The sequence below is a fragment of the Pholis gunnellus genome (assembly GCF_910591455.1).
Source record: "Pholis gunnellus genome assembly, chromosome: 8".
Classification (NCBI taxonomy): domain Eukaryota; kingdom Metazoa; phylum Chordata; class Actinopteri; order Perciformes; family Pholidae; genus Pholis; species Pholis gunnellus.
The window spans coordinates 2,250,511-2,273,355 of record NC_136534.1 but is presented as its reverse complement, the minus strand read 5'-3'; the positions used below and the strand labels follow the sequence as shown (position 1 = coordinate 2,273,355).

The following is a 22,845-nucleotide window of genomic DNA, read 5'->3' as shown; positions in this document are numbered from 1 at the left end:
AACAGTATACAGCTTTCATAACTGTTAATGCACGGAGCGGCCATCTTGGATTTTGAGGTCTGGGTTGGTGAGCTTCTTCCAACTTTCCGTGTTAGAAATACATAATAACCCTAACTTCAGTGGCATAGTTGAAATGTCCGGCTAGCAACTTTAAAAGTCCAACTTCTCAGTTCAAATGGAACAGACCAAAACACTTGCCGTACTGGATAAATGGAAATGATATAGACCGATTTACCACATTGTGCCATTGTCTGTCATTTGTCCATCTGCCTGAGGTGAAACAAATTGTACACTCTGCTATAATGGAACGTGTTTACCACTTTTTCATCGGTTTGTTGGCACCATCCTGGTGGTTAACTATTCCTGACTTTATGAGTTGAGTTGTGCATGCAGCACAAGACAATTTTGCAACAATAAAAGTCCCTTATAATGTCTGGGGACGCTGCAGCCTAGAGGATACACTTTGTTTCTCATCTAACTGATGAGCATCTAAGCTGTGGTGTTTCAGTAGTCCTATAGTTACACAAAGAGGCCCTGCAGAACTACACAGCTGCTCATTAAAACATCAGCCAAAGACAATTCTGGGCATATCTGGAACTTAACAGTCCTCAGTGGCCAGTGCCACAGTGCAGGTTGATGCTTTCTCTTGATTCAGCCCATTAAGGACATCACTGTACAGATGCTTAGTGGAAAAGATGAGGGCTCTTTCCAAGCCTGCAGGCAGATGGTGGACCGTTTTCACTCCATTTAACACGCCTTCATTTTAGCTTTCCCTCACTGATTTCACCACTTTTTCCCATTTCAGCAAAACACTGCTTTGGAGATTTGTCAACGAAGCCAACCGTTTGTTTTTTAAGTCATTTTCAATGTTGAATTCATCTGTGCTATGATGGTCTGAATCTTAAATCTATTATTGATACAGTTTGAACTCAAATATAGAGCATTTACATTTTAGCAGGCCAAAACAGCTCTTGTTGATCATTGTCTCTGTCTGTCAGTAGGTAGTTCAAGACCACCATCACAACACAAAATGTTTCAATGCCTAAAATGATACATTTATACCTGTTGTGGCTGTGCAAATTAGAACCGTTATTTTGAAGAAGCAAAGGCGGAAGGAGCATGATGTAGTAGAGAGGTCAGGGTGGATGCTTGACTATGCACAGCATGAGGTTTTGACATGTTTCCCACCAACCGAGGGCCAGTATTTTCAGCGTTGTTCCTTGAGGAGCCACCTTAGCTGTATATGTGCTGTGGAGACCCAGGCCTGTATGTTGCATTTGTTGTTTGTTAGTGTTTTATTTGTTTTCAGTATAAAGCAGGTTTATAAAACGGGTTATTTTAGCATGCATCTGATGGCACATGCCATTTTCTCCCATTAGTAAATTTGGACCAACATAAGCAGCTTATGTTAATACCCATTTCACAGATAGAAATGAGTGACTCATATATTGTTTGTTTTCCACTACAAGCCTGCAGATGTAATTGGTCTGTTATCCACACATGATACAGTGACCTGCTTTATTTGCAGTTTAAGCACCATTGTAAAAGATCACATTGACACATATTTTCTGATATTTGTTTAAGAGACGCTAATCATTGTTACGTCATGTTTATTTGGATTACATGAGCTAACCAGTGGGGCACGCTGACATGCACTAACATGCACTAAAAGGCATGCACGGCCGGCCGGGCAATGTCAACAAAGCAAGGAGAAGCTCTAACACCAACTGTTACGTTCTCATTTTGCCATCTAAGGGATGCGGGGAGTAAGAATGTTTATTTCCCGGGGAAAGAGAATCAAGAGCAACTGATGATGGTTCAATGATAGACATTTATTCATAGACACAAGTAAATGCTCCAATGGTGATCCACAGCCGATCCACAGCTTCACAACTATGCTGTGCTCCAGAGGGGCCGTCCGTGTGGCGCTCCTCTCCTTTTAACCACGGCCTAGTTAGGATCGAACGCAGCCGCGTTCAATCACCTGTCAGCTGGCATTCAGGAACTGGGCGGCACCCGAGAGGATACTGAGGGTAATCAGAGGGAGAGCACAAACACAAGACACGTAACACCAACACACAGAGATGGAGAATGACTTCATTCTTGGCTCAGATAGACATTACTCCACTATATCTTAGGTAGACAGAGCAGGTCGCCCACTGGTCACAAGCTTGGCAGTCCATCCCCGCCTCTGGGGGGCGGGGGCAAGAAACTGAACCCCAAATTACTGTGGGGTTGGGCGTTGCAATTGGCTGTTTCATCAATGTGAGAATGTGCTTTAGTTTAGATCCTGATGGGCAGGTGGCACCTTGTATGGCAGCCTCTGCCATCAGTGTATTTGTGTGTGAATGGGTGAATGTTGTGTAAAGAGCTCTTTGAGTGATTGGACAAATAGAAAGGCGCATATTAATGTAAGTCCATTTACCATTTATCATGTTATTAATTGTTATCAAGATCAAACCTTATCTCCGTTGATGACCTGACTGTTTCTGCATCATCAGGACAATTTCATACTTAAGCCTACACAAGAAATATCAACGTAGTGTGCAAAGTGTCATTAAGTTTACTGAGCATGTTTGTGTTGTGTGAATAAACTTTACATTTACATTACTGATAGGGCTCTTGGAATTGAAACATTTTAGTAAGTGTGTTCTCTCTATTTACCTTTTTGTAATGCCACTAGTGGGACTTTTGTTTTGTCCCAGATCAGTCAGTCTTCATGCCTGCCTGTCGTGAAGCTTATGAGCTAGTGTGTTCCATATTAACATCCCATTAAAACGCAGCACCTTTCTTCTCTTCCTGTGTTCTGTGCCGTTTTGCTTTGTTTTTGTGTTTGTCCTGGTGAACCCCACCATGCTGCTGTCACTTTGATGCATTGCCTCATCCCTCTGCTGCACATTGAATATCAGACAAAAGAGCCCAATTCCACTGCATTCTAGGATAGACACCTCAGAGCCGACCAAATCCACACACTTATCTGGGTCCACTACTTTATCATTTGAAAGATGGAGTGTGTGTTTATTGGTTTGCTGATGATGGATTGTTGTTCCTGCAGTAGGGTCACTCCTCAGCTGATAGATTATAATAATGGTTGATTTAACTACCATCACACTGTTTATTTCCCTGCAGTTATGAACTAATAATGCATCATGATTAACACACACACACACACACACACACTAGATATCCTGCAGGGCTTTTCTCTTCATTGAAAGACCCATACACTCTGAATCTCAATGTGTGTCATTAGCTAGTTTTACTGTAGCAGGCTTACAGGGTTCTATAGTCCAGGTGAAGAAAAGTCATTGGAGCATTTCCAACAATTAGATTAGCATTAAGTTATCTTGGTCGAGTACAAACAATAAGACACTGTATTGAAATTAAAAAGTACAAAAAGTCAAATGTACAAGCCTGTATATTTTGGGAGGGAAGCAAAGTCCCAGAGCGCATTGCAGTAGGAAACATCCAATCACTGCGCTTAAAATCCTGTTGCTATGCAGCTAATGACAGGGTAAACTTAGACATTAATGGGGCACTCCACCGATTATACATACACAGATCAGTTTAGTCTTCATCAGGAGCCTGCTGAAACAGTTGAGGACCTCGAGACGAGCTCTGCTGAGACTTGGAGACACGTCTCTAATAGAAAACATGTGATACAAACCCGAAGTGTTTTCATTGTCTTCTCCATGGCAACTATGAAATATATTCATAAGCACTGTAGTATTTACTGACATCAGACATCACAAACTTATTGAGAAGATCTTGAATTATTTATGAATCATGTTCCTGTCACAACCCTGTGTATCGATGAATCCTCAAGTAGAGCTCTATTTCTTTGTTAAGGAACATTTAGGTTGTTATCTGATTGAAATTGCCACCATCACTGCAGTGGCAATGTGATTGTGAGCAACTGCAATACTACTGTAATTTATGTAAAAGATGTCACTTAGTTCAGAATCTTTTAGACTGAATTACAGACACATTCACTTTTCCACTGCCACCTTTCCTGCCAACACGTTCTCCCTTTCAACTCCTCAGTGGCCCTACGCTTCAAACTGTGACTACATAAACCTCTAGCCTCAGTTTTGCACACCTCACCATGCATACATGCATACACTGTCTTTTTAAAATAAACTTTTAAATGTTTTAACAAGAAACTACCTGGTTAGGTTTAGGCAAATTAATTCTAAAGATTGTGGTTTAGGTTAAGATAAGTGCATTTTTTAACATAACTATGGGCTACATTATGTATGTGACTACATTATAAACTTGATGTAGTAACATTACATAATGTTATGTTTCATAAAGTGAGTGACGTAGTGAGGTTACGTGGCTTAAAGTACTCCAAGTCGATTTTTGGTTTCACACAACAACTCAACAGCGGTCTCCTGGGTGAACGTCCTTTTGTATTCTCTCTTTTCTCCCGCCGTAACTACGTAGAGCGAAATGATTTGACCAAGCTGCCGTATTTGATGAGTTTACAGGTGACTTTTTTCACCTATTATGTTGTCCATTTTCCAGGATCGATTGGTGCGGTCACATCTTTAACAACAGGGTTCCTTTCAATACGTTTGCCCAGATGGACATCTCATAGTCACTTATTACACTTCTCTGGCAAGCAGATATCTAAGGTGTCAACGAGCCAAATGTTAACCACTGTACATACTGAGCCTGTCTGAGTATGAATCTATGTAATTCAGCTTGAAGATTGGCATTCAGAATTATTTGTATTATTATAGTCAGAACAGTGTGTCTGAATTGCCTCCTCAAACGGCTCTCAGCACTTCACTTTTCCTCAAATATTAGAATGCAAATGCGCCGTTCCAATTGAAGTAGAACAATAAAAAGCCTTTTTTGAGAAAGGTTTGATTTTTGAATTAAAGAGCTGACTGAAGAGAATGAAAGTGATTTTTTTTTTCATTACCATGCAGTTGCACTCCTAACAAGGCAAGGGCTTTTCAGAACTCTATTTGATATACATGAGTAAGCACACATTTCCCATGCTAATTTTCTGCCCTGCAGTTCATCTCTCACCCGCCGAGTGCAGGAATAGTACACTGTTGACCCGGTGACTCCAGATGCCAGACAGGGCCCGTTTCTGATTGGGCTCCATGGTGCTTCAATCAGCTTAATTGGCCGGGACATAGTATCAGAGTGAGCCGAGAAATGAGAGGGGAATGCTGGAATTGAAAAAAAATAAATAATTTGAACGCTGGATTCGTGCACGCCTCATTATTTGTTGATTGATCTCAAAAGAAATACAAAACAAGTTTGATGTAGCTCTGACTTTGGATATATTAGGATTTTGTTGATCTTCATTTTTGAAAGCTCTTACCGACAGCAGCACTACACTTCATGCAGCATGCATATATTAAAAGCTAAACTTGTTTTGTGGATACGGTTTGGGTTCATGAGCTCCGGAGGCAGGTGGAGGAGCTGTGTTTGATTCCAGCAGTAGGATAATTGGCTGTAAAAATGTAAATTTAAATGCAATTGAATCTGTATTCGCATGACGTGTCAGCAAAAGGGTATTAGTGCATTTTAATGGGTTTATCTTTTTTATGAATGAAGTTGTTTCGTTATTATATTTCTCATCCAGTTGCTTTCCTTAAAGTACTTTAGCTGTTTTAAAGAAGAACTCATTGTTTTTGATCTGCAGTTTTTTCAGCTAACTTCCCTTAAAAGCACACGTGAGCATGCGTGAGTTTTGCTGAAATACATCATTTCAACAGAGAGACAGTGAAACACTAACATCTGGATTCTGTTCCAGAGGCTAAAAAGAACGTTTATTACAAATCACCATCTCCAGCAAGCGCATAGGTTAAACTTTATCAGTTGGAAAAAAAACAACCTTTGGCCAGTCAAATGGACAGAGACATTATTTAGTGATCAAAGCTACCATGGTGTAAAAAACAACATTAGAAGAGAGGGTAAGTAGATTTCATGTCTATGAACACTGGCATGATATTTTGTGGAAGAGCCTGTGAACATAACTCTTAACATATTTTCACTTTCCAAAGTTGTTTTACCAAACTAATAGATTTATTTATCGTCGATAACTGATGGTATACCTCAGGAAAATGTCTTTCAGAAATACTGGTAAAGGAAACTTTCAGTGAGAGACTGCATTGAGTGATACATTCAAAGAATAAGTCAAATCAAGTATAAAGTGATCAATATTACCAGGTTATTCAACACAACAGGACACAGCTTTCTCTGCTTGATAGCACATAAGGGAAATGGAAAAACATCATTAGGTGAGGGACAGAAATGTGTATTTGTCCTACCCCTCTGGGTCAAAGTTCACTAATTCTGACTTTTCCTGCCGCGCTGCCTCCTGCTGTCAGCAGTCCTGTCATGCTCTGTGCAATCAATGCGCCGCCCTTCACAGAAAAGGAAAAGGAGGCAGAGCCCAGCTCAGCACCATATGTCTGCTGTGATTTCAGCTCAGATTGTCACACCATACATTTCTGCTGCCACTGTCTAACACCCCCTCCCACATTGATGCAATACGTCATAATCCACAATCATATACTAAAGAGGTCATTTTTAAATAGAAGTAAACGCTTTAATTTCCTACTTATTTTCACTCCGAGTCAATGCAGCATTCCCCAGTAGTTCAGCTGTGATGTCCCATCCGTTTTATCACTCTTCAATAGTCCAAGTGGAGGAAATTATGTTTTTCACTTATGGCTCTGTATTGAATTGTATGTGTGCCTTTGTGAAAGAGACGTGGGGTTCATGTCTGTTTTCACTCTCACTTGAATGAAGTCACAGCTCCCCCTGAGTGATGATTAGGATATTCTACACCTCTCTGACCTCAGCAGCCGCCCAGAGAGATATGCTACAGCAGAGAGATGTAGAGGATAGTTATTAAAGGAGTGTCCTCATGTCTCATGTCTTCATTATCAAAACTGTCCTCAGCATGTTGTTTGCACATAGAGATCTGTCACCGTTCCATATTCTCCTGTAAAAATATACTGTATTTACTTTTGTTCAGTCAGGAACACTCTCGTTATAGATTTTAACCATTTATTGCAACAAATGGAATACAGTTAAATTTGGCGAGAATGGCTCCGCTCTTTGAATGCTCCCCGGATTAGCCAGCAGCTACTGAGCTAAGACTGGGAGCACCGAACAATAACCCCCCTGGGTTTACAGGACAGAGGTACATTTTTTTAAATACATTTCAAACATTTGCCAGAAGATGAACTAAACTAACCGTTTGTCGAACCTCGTATTCAAGAGGAGCAGTGCGGATTCCGTCCCGGCCGTGGAACAGTGGACCAGCTCTTCACCCTCGCAAGACTACTGGAGGGGTTCTGGGAGTTTGCCCAACCAGTCTACATGTGTTTTGTGGACTTGGAAAAGGCTTTCGACCGGGTCCCTCGGGGGTTCTTGTGGGGGGTGCTGCGGGAGTATGGGGTGCCGGACCCGTTACAACGGGTTATCCGGTCTCTGTACGACTGCAGTAGGAGCTGTGTCCGCATTCTCAGCAAGAAGTCAGACACGTTCCCGGTGGGTGTTGGCCTCCACCAGGGCTGCCCTTTGTCACCGGCCCTGTTCGTGACTTTCATGGACAGGATTTCTAGGCGCAGCCGGGCGGTGGAGAACGTAAGGTTCGGGGGTCTCGGGATCACCTCTCTGCTATTTGCAGACGATGTGGTCCTGTTGGCCTCCTCGGATCTTGACCTCCAGCATTCATTGGGGCGGTTTGCAGCCGAGTGTGAAGCGGCGGGGATGAGAGTTAGCACCTCCAAATCCGAGGCCATGGTGCTCTGCCGGAAACCGGTGGATTGCTCCCTCCAGGTGGGGACGGAGTGCCTACCTCAAGTGAAGGAGTTTAAGTATCTCGGGGTCTTGTTCACGAGTGAGGGTAAGATGGAGCGGGAGATCGACAGGCGGATCGGTGCGGCTGCAGCAGTAAAGCAGGCGCTGCACCGGACCGTCTTGGTGAAGAGAGAGCTGAGCCGGAGGCAAAGCTCTCAATTTACTGGTCGGTCTACGTTCCTACCCTCACCTATGGTCACGAACTCTGGGTCGTGACCGAAAGGACAAGGTCGCGGGTACAAGCGGCCGAAATGAGTTTCCTCTGTAGGGTGGCCGGGCTCAGCCTTAGAGATAGGGTAAGGAGCTCGGACATCAGGAGGGAACTTGGAGTCGAGCCGCTACTCCTTCGCGTCGAAAGGAGTCAGCTGAGGTGGTTCGGGCATCTGATTAGGATGCCTCCTGGACGCCTCCCACTGGAGGTTTTCCGGGCACGCCCAACTGGGAGGAGACCCCGGGGAAGACCCAGAACACGCTGGAGGGATTATATCTCCCAGCTGGCCTGGGAACGCCTCGGGATCCCCCAGTATGAGCTGGAAAATGTTGCGGGCGAGAGGAAAGTCTGGGTCAGCCTGCTTGGCCTGCTGCCACCGCGACCCGACCCCGGATAAGCGGAGGAAAATGGATGGATGGATGGATGAACTAACAAAGAGGTGGAGGCTGGGGTGGAGGAGGCGAAGCTTCGTCAGCAGTGTGGTCTGTAGCAGCGTAGATGTAGAATGAATCAGTGAGAAGGAAGCCATATTTAAATAAACCTCCGTGAAGTGAGAGTGGGCTGTGATTGGTGCGTGGCCGATTGGAAGCTATGATTCAATCGGCTGGCTGTCAGCTGGTTACAGCTGGGGCGTATAACTTCCGTGTCCTGCATGAACTTACGCTAGCTTCATTTCTCCTGTGTTTTCTAGCTGTTCCTGTTCCAGTTACTGAGAGGCCTGTCCTACATCCACCAGAGGTACATCCTTCACCGCGACCTGAAACCACAGAACCTGCTCATCAGCGACACTGGAGAGCTCAAACTTGCTGACTTCGGTGAGTAGGCTGGATGCTGATGCTCTTTTTTTCTGTGTATCTGTTACATGTAAGAGTGAATATCCCCTCTGTTCTACAGTTCTGATATGATGTCAAAGGAAGCAACTTGATGATAACACAATCTCTGTTGAACTTCTCAGTACTCATATGGAGCCATTTTGATCAGAATCTACAATAAATTGGCATTTATTGTTGTCATTGTGTTTTTACATGAGAATCAAGTTGTATTCTTAGTTATTTTTTATTTCTCATTCATCAGATATTTTATCATACCACCACCGTAGCTTTAACCTCTTGGACCTAAATGGGGGCCGCTCGGTTCCGAGATTCGGTTCCGAATGTCGTAGAATGGACTTTTCATGAAAAAATATTATTAATGCTCCATACATGCTATATACCAAATTAAAGAAGAAATTCTGAGCAACTTAATCATGTAAACCATTTTACACACTGTAAACACAATTATACACCATTATACTAATTAACTAAGAAGATTGTACACAATATCACGTATTTTTGGCCATGAGTCGGCGTGCTTCGCACTCCGGAGAAGGCTACACACAAAGCGCTAACAACTAGCATGGCCGACCAATGCGTCTAATAGCAAGATAATTCGACCACGAATCCAGAGATATCTTCATCATTCTCCGTGAAACCTTTCCAGAGATACAAGCCAACAAGCACCACAACAACAAGCCAATCAGCAGCAGAACAACCGTGAAAGTTCCTTACTTTGAGATGAATCATGAAGAAAAATGTTCGATATTCCGTTCGAAGCTAAGCTGCTGTGTTGCTATGCATGTCCTCTGTCCCTCTCATGTGTTTCCTGGAGAAAGGGGGTCAACCTAACATTTGGGACCCGGGGGAAGGGGGGCGAGCTTTGGGCGAATGGAATTTTACGCACGGGGTTGAAAGGCGTTTCTTCGATTTTTATGGGCTAAAGACTCTGTCAATCAAAACTAGGCTTCTATCCCTGCACTACTGAGACTCTGACGCATCTAAAATGGTCTCATTCTTGAAAATGGACCAATCATAGGCTGTCTGAGCTTCCAACTCACACATGAAGACTGGAGCTCAGATGAGAATCATCCATGGTTTACAGCCTTAGAGAGGATTCTGGCTCTCAAAATGATGCCAAACTGCTGGATTTGGATGTTTGAACAATATTATTGATAAAACAAGTGAAATATATAGTTATATAGTATATAAAAGTACAATGGAACAGCTGGAACACCTGGTTCCAAAATGATGACCTCGCCTAAATCTTCTGTACTGAAACCTCTCTAACTATTTTATTCTTTACGCTATCAAAGCCAAATTTATTTTAAAGACTCCTGACCTGTTTTGCTATGATTTGGGAGAGTTTTTAGGCTAGCCAGGGCCTCATAAAAAAAAGATATCAACAGAACCTGACAATTTTATATTTGAGCTGTGTGCCATCTTCATTTACTATTAACCAGTAACATATACACAATATTTACCCATCTGAACAAATCTCACAAGTGTTTCTGTTATCAAAAAAAAAAATATTCAAATAGACCTTGTAGTTAGAGATTTACACTCTCTTGAGTATGGGTATGCAATTTTCAAGCAGAGGCCTAAAAATAGGCTTAGGGTGAAAGAAACAGTAAAGTCCAGTGTTCTAATCGCGTGCTCCTGTGTAAATTGTTTAGTCATCTCTTGTTACATGCTCAATATCTTTTTTTTTTCTCAAAATCACTCTTTTCTCAATTAATTATTTTTTGCAATTACTTTTAGCCCAGTTGCCTGGAAAATAATGTTGGCAATGTACGTTTTTGTGCAAACCACGGATACGTTGAAGGTTTATTGGATTTCAGCTGGCAAAAACATTGTTTTCATTTCCATCCTCCTGATCTAATAAAGCAGGTGAGGATGAAGAGTTGTCTGCAGATCCGTTTCTTGCTGCGCATACATAACAGAGGATCACTTGAAGTGGACCTATCTTTCATCCCCTATGTCTGTCATGCAACTTGTGAAAGAACCCAAGGCAGATTATTGAAAGTTGTGTCCAGCATGTAGTCCGCCATGTTCTAAGCATCTATGAGGCATCAAAATAAGATGGGATTCTTATTTCTTCGTTTAGAATGGCTTTTTTTGTACTGTTTGGTCCATTTTTTATGATCTGTTGGTCCAACCATCTGTCCAACACTTTGGCCAAGATGACAAAATCTTGACAATAAGGTGACCCCTTGACCTTTTATTCACTTTGCCTTTCATCGCATGCCAGAATTCCCACATGTATGCAAGACATCAAAATCAAAGACCGGGTCACCATGAAAGTTACTGAGCACATGCTCCCATCTATTTTGTGTAGTGTTAGGAACCCCTCCTGAAGTGGCACCATATGGCTTGGATCCATGCACCGTAAGCACCGCCTACGTGGCCTGCCTGGCATCATTAGGGGCCAGACTAACTGGCAATCCAGCCTTCTGTTCCATCCATCCATAATACAGCCATCCATAATACATCCATCCATAATACAGCCATCCATCCGTCCATCCATACACACCTATCCAGTTTTTATATCCCTTTTTCTATTTCCTACCTGATTCCTCAGACCTTCCCTTCCCTTTACCATCCATCTCCTTACCCCTCCATCTCTCTGCTAAGATAGACTGGGGGAGGGAGAAGGTGGCAGCTTCATCAATAATGCAAACCATGTATTGGTTCGGAAACATTACTGCAACGGGAATGAGAAGGAGAACATAATGGGCAAAATACCAAATGAGCAAGAATGAAAGTCCCTGGTCTATTAGTCTGTCACTGGAACTCATCAACAAACATGCACAAAACACAGAATCAGGAAGGTGAATGCTGTTTGTGTGCGCGTGTGTGTTTGTGTGTGTGATTGTGTCAGGCTGCCAGGGCTCCCTGTGGTCCCGGGCCTTGGCAGCAGGAATACTAACGGCCGACAGCTGAGGCCTGTGGTGCTGGTTGGGGTAAATGAGAGAGATGAAGGGCGAGTGTCAACAGAGGAGGGGCCGAGAGGTACAATAAGAGGTGGCAGAACACAAGCTGTGCGGTGAAAGGATGGAGTGCACAAAGAGGAATAGATAAGGGTTGGCTGTAATGAAGACATTTATTAAGATGGGTTATGGGTGAACTGGAAAATGAAAGTAGATTATATTAAATAAAACTTAGCTTTCCCAGTCTTTGATTTTCTTTCGTCCTTTGGTGCTCATCAGTGCTTTTGCTTTGGCAGTAGTAGACTTTTCCCATCCACCTCCTTATGGCAACAACTACTCTACCACGGACATTGATAATGGATATTCATGGATACAATAGTTAGCCACGTTCCATCAACTGGTTTGGAGAGAATTAACTAGGCTACAGTGTAGTTTGGTCAGAAGTTGGTGCTATAGACTTTGGCTGTAATTCACCAGTAAACAGTCGAAGAAGTGAAAGTTGCAAAACAGAACAGGAAGCCAAACATCTAACCGATTTATGAAAGAAAAATGGAGAGAGGTCTTCAGGAATTTGTTTCAATTGTGCAAGTTTTGATTATTCTTTTATCTCAGCTACTATTGGTCATGTTTTCATGGAGACAAGTATTTGCGCACTATTGGAGTATCTGGGAAGACGCTGACAGCAGAAACAGCTGATCACTCATGTGAGTTAAATGTTAGCTATATCAGAACTTAGTCAACAAAGGTGTTCCATAATCCATTTAGCGCATCAACTCTAATACCACCTCAGATGAACGTGTAAGCGTTTTGCAGCAATTGAGGAAGTTTGATCAAATATTGCCGTTTCCATACAGTTTTTCTAGTACTTTACCTCAAAATGTGCATAAAAAATATGTGAATAGAAAGACGGCTAATGATTCTTAAAGTGTAACACCACACTACATATTGTATGGAAGCTTTGCTGCATTGACACTTGATATGCGGTGAGGGTATGGTTACATTTTTTGAAGCTGGGTGTGGTCAGTTGTGGCTTGGTGTACTTGGACCAGACCCAGTGATGGTTTATTAAATGTGCAAGTGAATGTCACTCCTAGTTGGCAGCTAGATTATTTGCCTGATTTCTCATCAGCTACAGTGGCCAGAGCTTCATATCCCTGCTGCTGGTTGTGGAGTCGATCCAGATGCTCCCCTCTGCTCCTCTGTGGATTTACTCACTTTTTAATGAGCTGCACAAACAACCAACACATAAATGAGGCTTCGAGGAGCTCATGTTTCATATCAAGGACGCAGCTAATTGAGGCCGATTTAAGCAACGTGTGGGCGGTGATTTGTATTTGTGTAGAGGAGCTATGTGGACCATAATGACTGCATCACTTTCTGAACACACATACAAGACCTACAGTACTTCAAGTTAATCCTGTATGAACCTACAGTACCATAAAGTGGAGGGGGCATTTCTTTGTTTTGCAAATGTTTGCTCATTCAAAAATCAATTAAAATGAAATAAAAACACAGATTAACACATAACTAAACTAGTAAAAAAACTAAAATCAAATTGAATCAAAAGTGAGTAGCATTAGAGTTTAGATGATTTAAAAGACATGGATTTGTGTGGTTTACTACTCTACAGATGCCTACTTAATTATCATTTACATCACACATGATGGATAGTCTAAAAAACAGGACCAAAATCGATGCAACAGAACAGGAGATGTCGTTTTCTTTATTCCATGCATTCTTCTTCCCTTTCAAAACCTGGTGCCTACATTACCCACAATGCAACTCCAATGCCAACAGCTGGCTACAAAGGTCTGTCAGGCTCACTTTCTCTGAACCCTGGTTTGCTGTCTAGGTTTTCACTTCTAGTTGTGTTACAGAGCAGTGTGAGCCCCAGTTTTGTTTCTATTTTGTGCACATACAAGTACAACACTATACTTGCATGTTCCCACACATATTATGCTGGACATAGTACACTTTTGCCGATTGATTTATGTTCATTAAATTCCACTGAGTGGCACTGTGGTGGTAAAAATCCAAGAAAGGCGCCAATGCAGCAACAAAGGCAAAGAAGTTAGAAAGTGTAACTGCTTTTATTTAAAGGAAAGCTTCACAGGGTACCTTTTAATGTGACTATTGGTCACCTCAGGACAAAATGAGTTCACTAACATGTTTCAGCACTTCAGTTAGCCAGTTCTTCAGTAGCATTTAAGGATTGCTACTGCCACATTCATGTCACGTTACTGTGAATGTTTTTTGAATAAATAAAAAAAAATCCACGTTACACATCATCATTAAAAGTGGTAAATCTCTGCTGTATATATATATATATATATACAGTATATATGTATATATATATATATATATATACATATATACTAGTGCTGGGCAAGTTAACGTGTTATTATTGCGTTAACGCATTAATTAATTAACGCCGATAATTATTTTATTGTGCGTTAACGCAGTTTTTTTTTATTATTAAGCGGACATTTTCAACACAAGAACCGACCAGCTGGCAGCGAGCGGTGAACAGCTGTTTGTTGTGTGGCATCTCTTCAGTCTCTTCCTGTTTCCTTCACCTACATTCACCAGGGTCCTAAGTCCCTCCATGTACAAATTCTTATCACCCTCTATGTACCAACGTACATTTATAGCAAACACCACACATATTACGGTAATCAGCGTTGCATATGTGTCTGACCAAATTAGGAAAAATAGCAAAAAATAAATGATTCATTTAAATTATTATTTAGTTTTTAAAGTGTTTTTGTTTGGAATATGTATAGTAAGCATATCATTTAGTTATCGCTACTGAGAATTTAACAAAAAAAAAAAAAAAAACATGACGTAGATAGGTTTGCAGTTTTCAAGAAGTATATTTCAAATTACATCTCTTACACACATGAAGATAAAGTTGTGAACACCGGCTGAATATCTATTATCAGAATCATTATAACTATATTTTAACTGCTACTGTGTAAAGGGAATACTGCTGTTAAAAAGCACCTTATTTGTTTAAAGTATTTGCAAACCAAATGTTATTGCACTTTTGTTCATATAGCAGTACTTTTAAAATAAAAGTGCACAATACACTACTTTTGAATTCATTATTGAACTTTGCGCATAACAATGCGAAAAAAACATGCGATTAATCGCGATTCAAAATTGTAATCGTTGCCCAACACTAATATATACAAATGTATTTATTTATTTTTTAATATACCTTCCGGATGTCACACTCACATGCTGGCAGCAAGCGCACATTGTCGTCACATGCAAAATGACTTCAGCCTTGAGACAATGTTCTGATGACAAACCCCTAATTATAGAAGCAATTGAAGCAGCAGATGATCATTGCTCATAGCCCACATACTCCAGGGCCTCATGAGAGCCTGAATGTGCTCACAGCTGGGATGAACCTGCTGAAAGGCTGCTTGTGTTTGCACTCAAACACTGAAGCATTGCCATATGCTGTCAGTGTCCATCGCCAGCCTGGAGCACAGCGGCCAGAAACCTAATCTGAGGTTCATTCACTCACAAAATGAACGAGCTGTGTGTGTTTGGGACTCTGTTTGAGAACCTGTTCCAGACAGTTCGGGAAGCTAGGTCAGGTTTCTGGCTCGTTGAAGAGGTGGGGACTTCTGGATCAGAAGCAAGGTCCCAGGTCCTCTCCAGTGACCTAGACAGCCAGTTGTATCCACTCACAGTACAAAGTGACTTGTTCTTAGCCATGCTAGTGGCATGGCTCTAGGGATGCCAGTGTTGGTCCGCTGGTTTGTAGGTCCACTTTAGTCCGGACTGAAATATCTCTGCAACTACTTGATGTATTACATTCTCTGATTTCTCACTTTGGTTTTTGACCTGACACTTTGAAAACTGATGACATTCCCATCAGCCTTAGCTGTACTTTGTGTTTAGACCTAATTAGCAAACGTTAACATGCTAACACTTTAAGCCAAGATGGTATTAGCATGCGGATGTTAACATTTGCTAATTGGGTCTTCACACGATTTACAGCTGAGGCTGATGGGAATCTCATTAGTTTTCAAAGTATTCGAAAAATGAACCTGATACTTTCAAAACTAATGTCATTTCCATCAGCCTCAGCTGTTTTTTTTGTAAGACCTGATAAGCAAATGTAAACATGCTAACACAATAAACTAAGATGGTGAATATGCTTAGTGCTGTCATTTTGAGCATGCTAATAGACTGTGGACTAAACTACAGTGGAAATCCATCAACATTACAAAGAAATACATGCCAAGTGGTCAATAACATTCTCTTGCAGTAAATCTAGGGATCCGCTGAGAATCATTCCAGATTGTCACAACTTGGGCCTTTCCATCATGTATTTCAGGTTTGATAACATTGTACTGTAATTAGTTGCCAGGATCAAGGAATATGGCAGCGTTGCTAATATTGAGTCAGTTGGGGAAAGTAATACTTTTAGCTGTGAAAATCTCAAAATAGTTGTAGTAGTTCATTGTCTGTTGATTAACGACAAAAATAAATCATCTTTTAAAATAGAATGGCTGCTGGTGAAGCAGAAGGGGAGTGATTGTCTCAGGGTAACCACGGACCAACCAACCAATCATCAACTGTGGCGGATCTGCAGCCCAACTGCAGAGGTTTGCGGGAGATTAAAAAAGACAAGACAAAAAAAAAAGACAAAAACAAACTGCGTGTTTCACATCAACATATGTATTACATATGTGTCTCTTTAGTAAAGATCTTGAGCAGGAGCCTACAGTGAGTTCAACCTTTCTATAAACCTAGCTCAAGCTGAAGAAGCATGCGTTGCAGTATTGAATTGTGCAAAATTGAACAAAAGCTTCGTTTTTTTAAATGTTGCTTTTCTGAGCTAGCTAATGTGTACTGATGTGTGTTTATTTTCTTGGAAGTTGGTGTTACGGCGCTGTGAAGTAACAGCTGCTGGGATAATGATGTGTGAGGAGTGAAGCAATGTGACAATGGAGCTGGAGGAATGTCGCAGGCACCCGGACCAGACTGTTTGGCTCTCCCCAGTGTGCACGCAGCCCCTCGCCACCGCACCGGGATATGTCAATGTGTGTGTGTGTGTGTGTGTGTGTGTGTGTAACTGTTTGTTTTTTTAACTTTAGCTGAATCAAACAGCTCAAGTTTGATTCAGACACTGATGTGTCTGTGTGTTTTTCTGACCAAACCTGAGAGTTTTATCACACCATCTGCAAAAGTGCTGTGTGTGTGTATGTAAAAATCTATTAAAACCGTGATAATTAGGCCTGCGTATTCAACAGAACAATTGTAAAATAAACAGAAGTAAAGAAAGCCTTGGGGTCGAAGGTTATATCTAAGAAATAAAATAGTTGGTGATATAACTAGACGGCAGCTGATTATCTTATTTGTCAGTTCAGTTCAGTAGAAAATATAACGCGGTGTTGTTTTCCACTGAGCAGCCGAGCAGAGCAGTGTTTACCTGCTTTGGTTCCTCATCCATATTAGATGTGTGTATTTTCAGCTGAGCGATTGCAGCAGAAAAACTGCCAAAGGAAATTCTGTGCGCAGCCAACTGTCTCAACTTTATCTATGACCCATTTACACCTTGCATTGAAATGTGTCTCGTATCCACATTATTTCTAGCTATGATTAAACATGTCTACATTTACACCTGGTATTAATACGTGTCTCCAGAGTAAGATCCGATCGCTCTGTCCAGCTCAAACAGCCGAACGGGTCGAGTGAGCGATTTATGTATTTCTACCCACTAGTGATGCCCGACCCACAAGAATATGTGTTAATCAACCAGCTGACCTGCAAAACTCCAACATTATGCATTATAGTAGTACAATTGTTTGGACTGAGATGAGGACTGAGATGAGGACTGAGATGAGGACTGAGATGAGGACTGAGATGAGGACTGAGATGAGGACTGAATGCAGCAGCCATTTCTGTGTATGTTTGAGAAACAGAGAGAGAGAGAGAGAGAGAGAGAGTTACAGAGAGAGGGGAGAAAATGGGAAGTTAAATTATTGCACGTAATGTCTCTGTAAGTTAATAATTTATTTAGGAACATTGCTTTCACTTTCTGACCCGCTGATTTTCTGGTATGTTCCTGATGGTTGTGGGTCGACGGGCGCATCACTACTACCCACATGTTGTATTCGGATGGAAAACACATTTACATGTGTTCAATGTGTTCACAGTGCATCCCTGAACACGTCTAGAGGTGACTTCAGATCACACTTAATGCGTTTTGGGTGCATTTACACCTGCACTTCCATTTGGTCAAGAACTATCCAATTGCAATCCCATCACACGAAACAAAACATCTTTTAATGTAAGATGTAAAAGGGTGTCTATTTCTTTGTGACGAACCAATACACCACCAGTATGGGGCCAGTGCTGCAATCATTTGTGTGATAAATCATTTTTAGATTTAAATGTATCGAAAAATAAATTAATGATCAAAAATGTTTCAACATTCTCCCAACAATTATTCACAGAAGTGTTTAAATCTTCCAGACCTTTTGTATAGTGTGTGAAAAGGCTCAGCAGCTTTAATATGGACAAAGTTGCAGTATACATCTCAAACCTCCGGATTGTTACACACAATTTGTGGTTCTGGTGGAGTAACGTACTGGAAACACTTCAGTGACTGATCGAGTCGTGTCGTCACAGTGAAGTTGCCTGGTTCTGTACCATCATGCCTATGCGTATGTGGCAGTATTACCATTTACATACAATCCAGAATTGACACACAGCAGGGCGATATAAATCAAACTGCTTTGCTTTTTAATTAGATGTACATTTGTATAGGGCTCTCACATTGACAAACATCTAACAGCTCTGTCTAGAATTCCATCAGAAACAGTGCAGCTCATATCAGTGCTATGGTAGGGCAAAGTGAAGAAAGCTGCATGTAGCTCCCTCTATTTCGGTTACACTGGTACTGTAGCCTGGTTTGATGGAATACCACCGATTTGTTCGGGAAAATATGTTAAAATTGTATTGAAGAAGTTATTATTGTCCCCTGTGGAAATATTTCCTACAGTGTCTTAAATCGCTTCTGGCAGGATGCAGTACATCTCTCAATCTGCTGCATGTTAGGGAGGAAGAGGAGAAGCAGGCTGAAGCTGCAAACAGCTTTTAAAATCCAAATGAACTTCAAAAGAAAAGTGGGCTGTTTCCTGTGGCGACAGATACTATTTTCATTCTTCTCTTTGTTCATTCTCTCTTCCTTCTGCTTCCTCCAGCCCATCTCCTCCCCTGTATACTTTGTGATCCCCGGTGCTGTGCGTGAGATAGTGATGTATAATTCACCGTTGACCTTCATCCCAGTAGTTACCTGGACAGGATGCAACAGATGAAGGTGGCTGAAGGTGTGTGTGTGTGACAGTGTATGTTTATGAAGCCATAGGGCAGGGCTTTGAAGTATAGTACCCTCCTCTGCAGTTGGACCCGTGGGGTTTTTAGGGGCCAGGTCAGGGCTAGGTGACTTCCACACCACCATCATGTTGCTGCTAACTTACCAATAGAACACTGTGCAATGTGATCCAAACGGCAAAGCAAATGTTAAAACTTTACAGTCGAAATGAAATTTGACTACTTATTTGTTTGAATTACATTAAAGGCTTAATGGTATGTATAGCCAGTATGGTCACTTCTGGTTCAAAAAACCAAGATAGCGTCATCCAAAATGCCAAACTCAAGGCTTCAGAATGGTTGTCCACAAACCAATGGGTGACATCAAAGTGACTAATTCCACTTCTTATATATACTGTATATATATACAGACTGTGATTGGAACACATCTCTATTTGCCAAGGGATGCTAACACCTTACACTCTTCCTTTACATACACCATGGTGAGCTAACAGCTAACAAGAAGCAATACATTTAAACAAGTAAAACATGGTTAGCTGTTATAAATTGTCACCTGTAAATAAAAGTATTTTTACCCAGTAAAGGGAAGTGCGGTCCATATGGTAGCACATGAACACAGTGAGCTGAAATTCTGGTCACCTCCGAGCTGTCTGTGGGTGGGAAACATGTTGTTGTGAAGCATGAGATGGAGGAGGAAAAGCTAACTAAGGTCAGGATGAATGTACAAGCCAGTAGCAAGCAAGGACTGAATTAGTTTTGCTCCAGGTCCAGCCGCTGCCGCAGCGGGCTCCAGGTCCAGCAAAACACTGATGCATTCTGTTTGGGAATTGGGAATTGATGTCAGACCTGTGACATGACATCTTTTTGTGGTGCTGAGTGTGGGTCGGTTTTAATGCACAGAAGGCTACTGTATTTTAACCTAAAGATCAGAGTCCCATCCACGGTTGGGGTTCAAGTTTTAAATCCAGCATGAGAGACCCAGTTCAGGGCAGAGACTGCTGCTCATAAGGCTTTTGGTGAGGGTGCATAGTCACAGTGGAAATGAGCAAATCATGTTTTTATAGATTGTTATCAGCTTCATGCATCCAATGGCTGGAAGGTATGAGTACACTACTGCCATTTTGTGATCCACTTTGTAATGACGTTTTATTTTTGACATTTACACATGGACAGTTCCATAACAAAGGACAGCACCAGAGAAATTGTGTTTAAGTTTAGCTGCAGTATAGGTACTGCACAGGTCAAGAGGAGAGTTAGAAAGTCAGGTCAGAGGATGTGACAGACCAGATTCTGGTCTACAAACGGTGGACCTTAAGCAGAAACATCCTCGTAAATTTCTCTTATATTTTCTCTTAATATTCTGTTAAGAGAAAAAAAAATTAGAGAAATCTACTCCAGATGCACCAAACGTTCTTAACCCACCAAATGTGCTCTTACCAGGTGAACACCTCAACTCAGTTGATCTTAAATTGGAAGTGTGTGGCTGATTGTTTGTTACTAGTATAGGTAACACCCCTGAAACACTAAATAAGGCCAGGTGTTGGGCTGTGTGCAAATATACTCCCAAAAATTGGAGAGATGCCACCAAAAAATAAGGCTGTAAGAAAAAACAGAACTCCAGCAGCAGTGAAATTGAGACGAATGTTAAATTAACTTAAATAATGGAAACGTGATTCTGCAGAGCGTCAGTACTATGTTACAGGAGAATCAAAAATCATGGAAGAGCAGTATGTAAACCATTCAGAAGCTGAATGCACATAATATCATCCAAGGGTTTTTATATTCTTAATTGGGATCAATGGACCAATTTCTTTGATAATCCAATTAATACAAATACCCTAAAACATTTAAAAATCAATTCATGCCTGTTCCTCAAATTTCAAACTTATGTTTCCTTGCGTTGGAATATCTGTGGACTGTGAAAACAAGATGTTTTCTTATTTGGTTAGAATGCTCTCAACCACTTGTTAAGTTTTCTCTTCCCTAAGATAGAAACAACATGAAGGAAACATTGGTGAATCCCAGAAATCAGTGAGCGCTGACGAAATAAGAAGAAATCCTGGATACAAGGCCAGTTTACTCTGTAAAATACCTTTCCACCTCTCCATGTAACAAACAGGCCAGCCTCCTATTACTACACCTTCTTCTATGATGAGTGCAGTAATAAGCGGTTCACACACACTGCGCCTGCAGGGGAAATAATAGCATCTGAGTGTGAGCGAGCAGACGGCGTCTATTCTGCATTAGAACAGTGTGTGGACATTGCAGAGCTTGGCCATGATCAAACCCCTTTCTTCCTTCCAACGCGAGAACATGTTAAATACTTCCTCCTTCTCATTTATTCTCCCCTCTCCTCCTCTTCCTCCCACACTCAGGGGACTGGCAGCAGGGCAGGAAGTCCTTTTTTTACCAAGCTAAATGCTTTAATTAAGCCTTCCGACCACTTGGGAAGAGACAAAGAGGTAATACCATCAGCCTCATTAAAGCTTGCTGCATCTGCACTCTGCTCTACCATTAGCAGCCATGGGAGCACTGTCACCGGATACTTATCTTACCAACTGGGGTTGTGTCAGCGACTAGATAAATGCTAGAACAGGGTTAGACGTGTCTGACGTGCATGAATTTACCATAAAAACCCTGGGGAAGCACTTTTTTCTGGTTCTCCTAAAGCCTTATGATGATTTGAAATTACATGTATAAAGGTAGTTATCTGTAGTATCACCATTTATAAATTGTCCGATGTCCGATTCACTCAATGGAAACCTTTGGGTTCATCTCACTGATATTCACGACGTCACTCTGTTTCTCAACGAAGCCTCAAAGGTCTTCCATCATGATTTCTATTTGAAAGGGCAATCTCGGGCTTCTTGCGGTTGAATGTACAGAAGTCAGGTTTGCTAAGTGGAGGTTGATCGCTCCAATGACTTAACAATGGAAACCGAGAAGTAGGCTGCACATTGAATATTGAAAGCTCTCAAGAACTGAATGAGATGATGTGTCAACTATCAAGTCAGACAAGCATCAATGATTTGGAAAATCTGACAGTCTATGGTGTCTCTGTGTCCTGTGTGTACGGTCTAAAGAAGGGATTGGGTATTACTCCTTCTCATAATGAAAAAAAAGATGAATGTCATTGTTACCCTTTTAATGAGCAACTTAACACTAGCTGAAAGTGCACTACAATGTGACATCACACCCATTAGTGATTAGTTCGAGTCGACAGACTGCATCGGAATGTAAATAATAGCAATTGTAATTTCCTAACCGAGAGAGCACAGCCAACCTCTTCATTGGATAATACACTGTGATACATTTTCACTTCACAATGCTGAACTTTGCTCTTTTGCTGTAAACGACTTGGAACTTTCCAAACCCCAGCAGTGGAAAATAGCTTCTGATTTAGAGACTAGTATGAAGGAAAAACAGTGTTTTCACAGTGCTGAAATAAAACAGACTGCGGACAGTTTTTTCTTCAATCAATCAGAGTTCTGGGCGTGGGTTGTCCAGCTCGTTTGCTAGAAAGTGAATAATGCTCCACTTAGCTGACATTAGTCTTGAGAGCTAATAAATCCAAATTTCATCCAAATCCTTGCTTTAAAATGACCCCTAGATGACTCGAGTGCAGGTTTTTTTTAAAGGTTGAGGTGCATGCGAGCAGGACAGACTTGAAGGGGAAGGCACAGGAGGGAGAAACTTTACG

The 22,845-nt window shown here is 41.5% G+C and overlaps 1 protein-coding gene across 1 annotated transcript in view; it reads left to right on the top strand.

Annotated features, from left to right (window-relative positions):
- Positions 1 to 22,845, top strand: part of cdk14 (cyclin dependent kinase 14) — a 142,249-nt gene that overhangs the window by 78,337 nt on the left and 41,067 nt on the right. Inside the window, exon 8 of the mRNA XM_079165135.1 lies at positions 8,736 to 8,859. Coding sequence (XP_079021261.1) covers positions 8,736 to 8,859 — 124 coding nt within the window. The remainder of the gene's footprint in view (positions 1 to 8,735; positions 8,860 to 22,845) is intronic.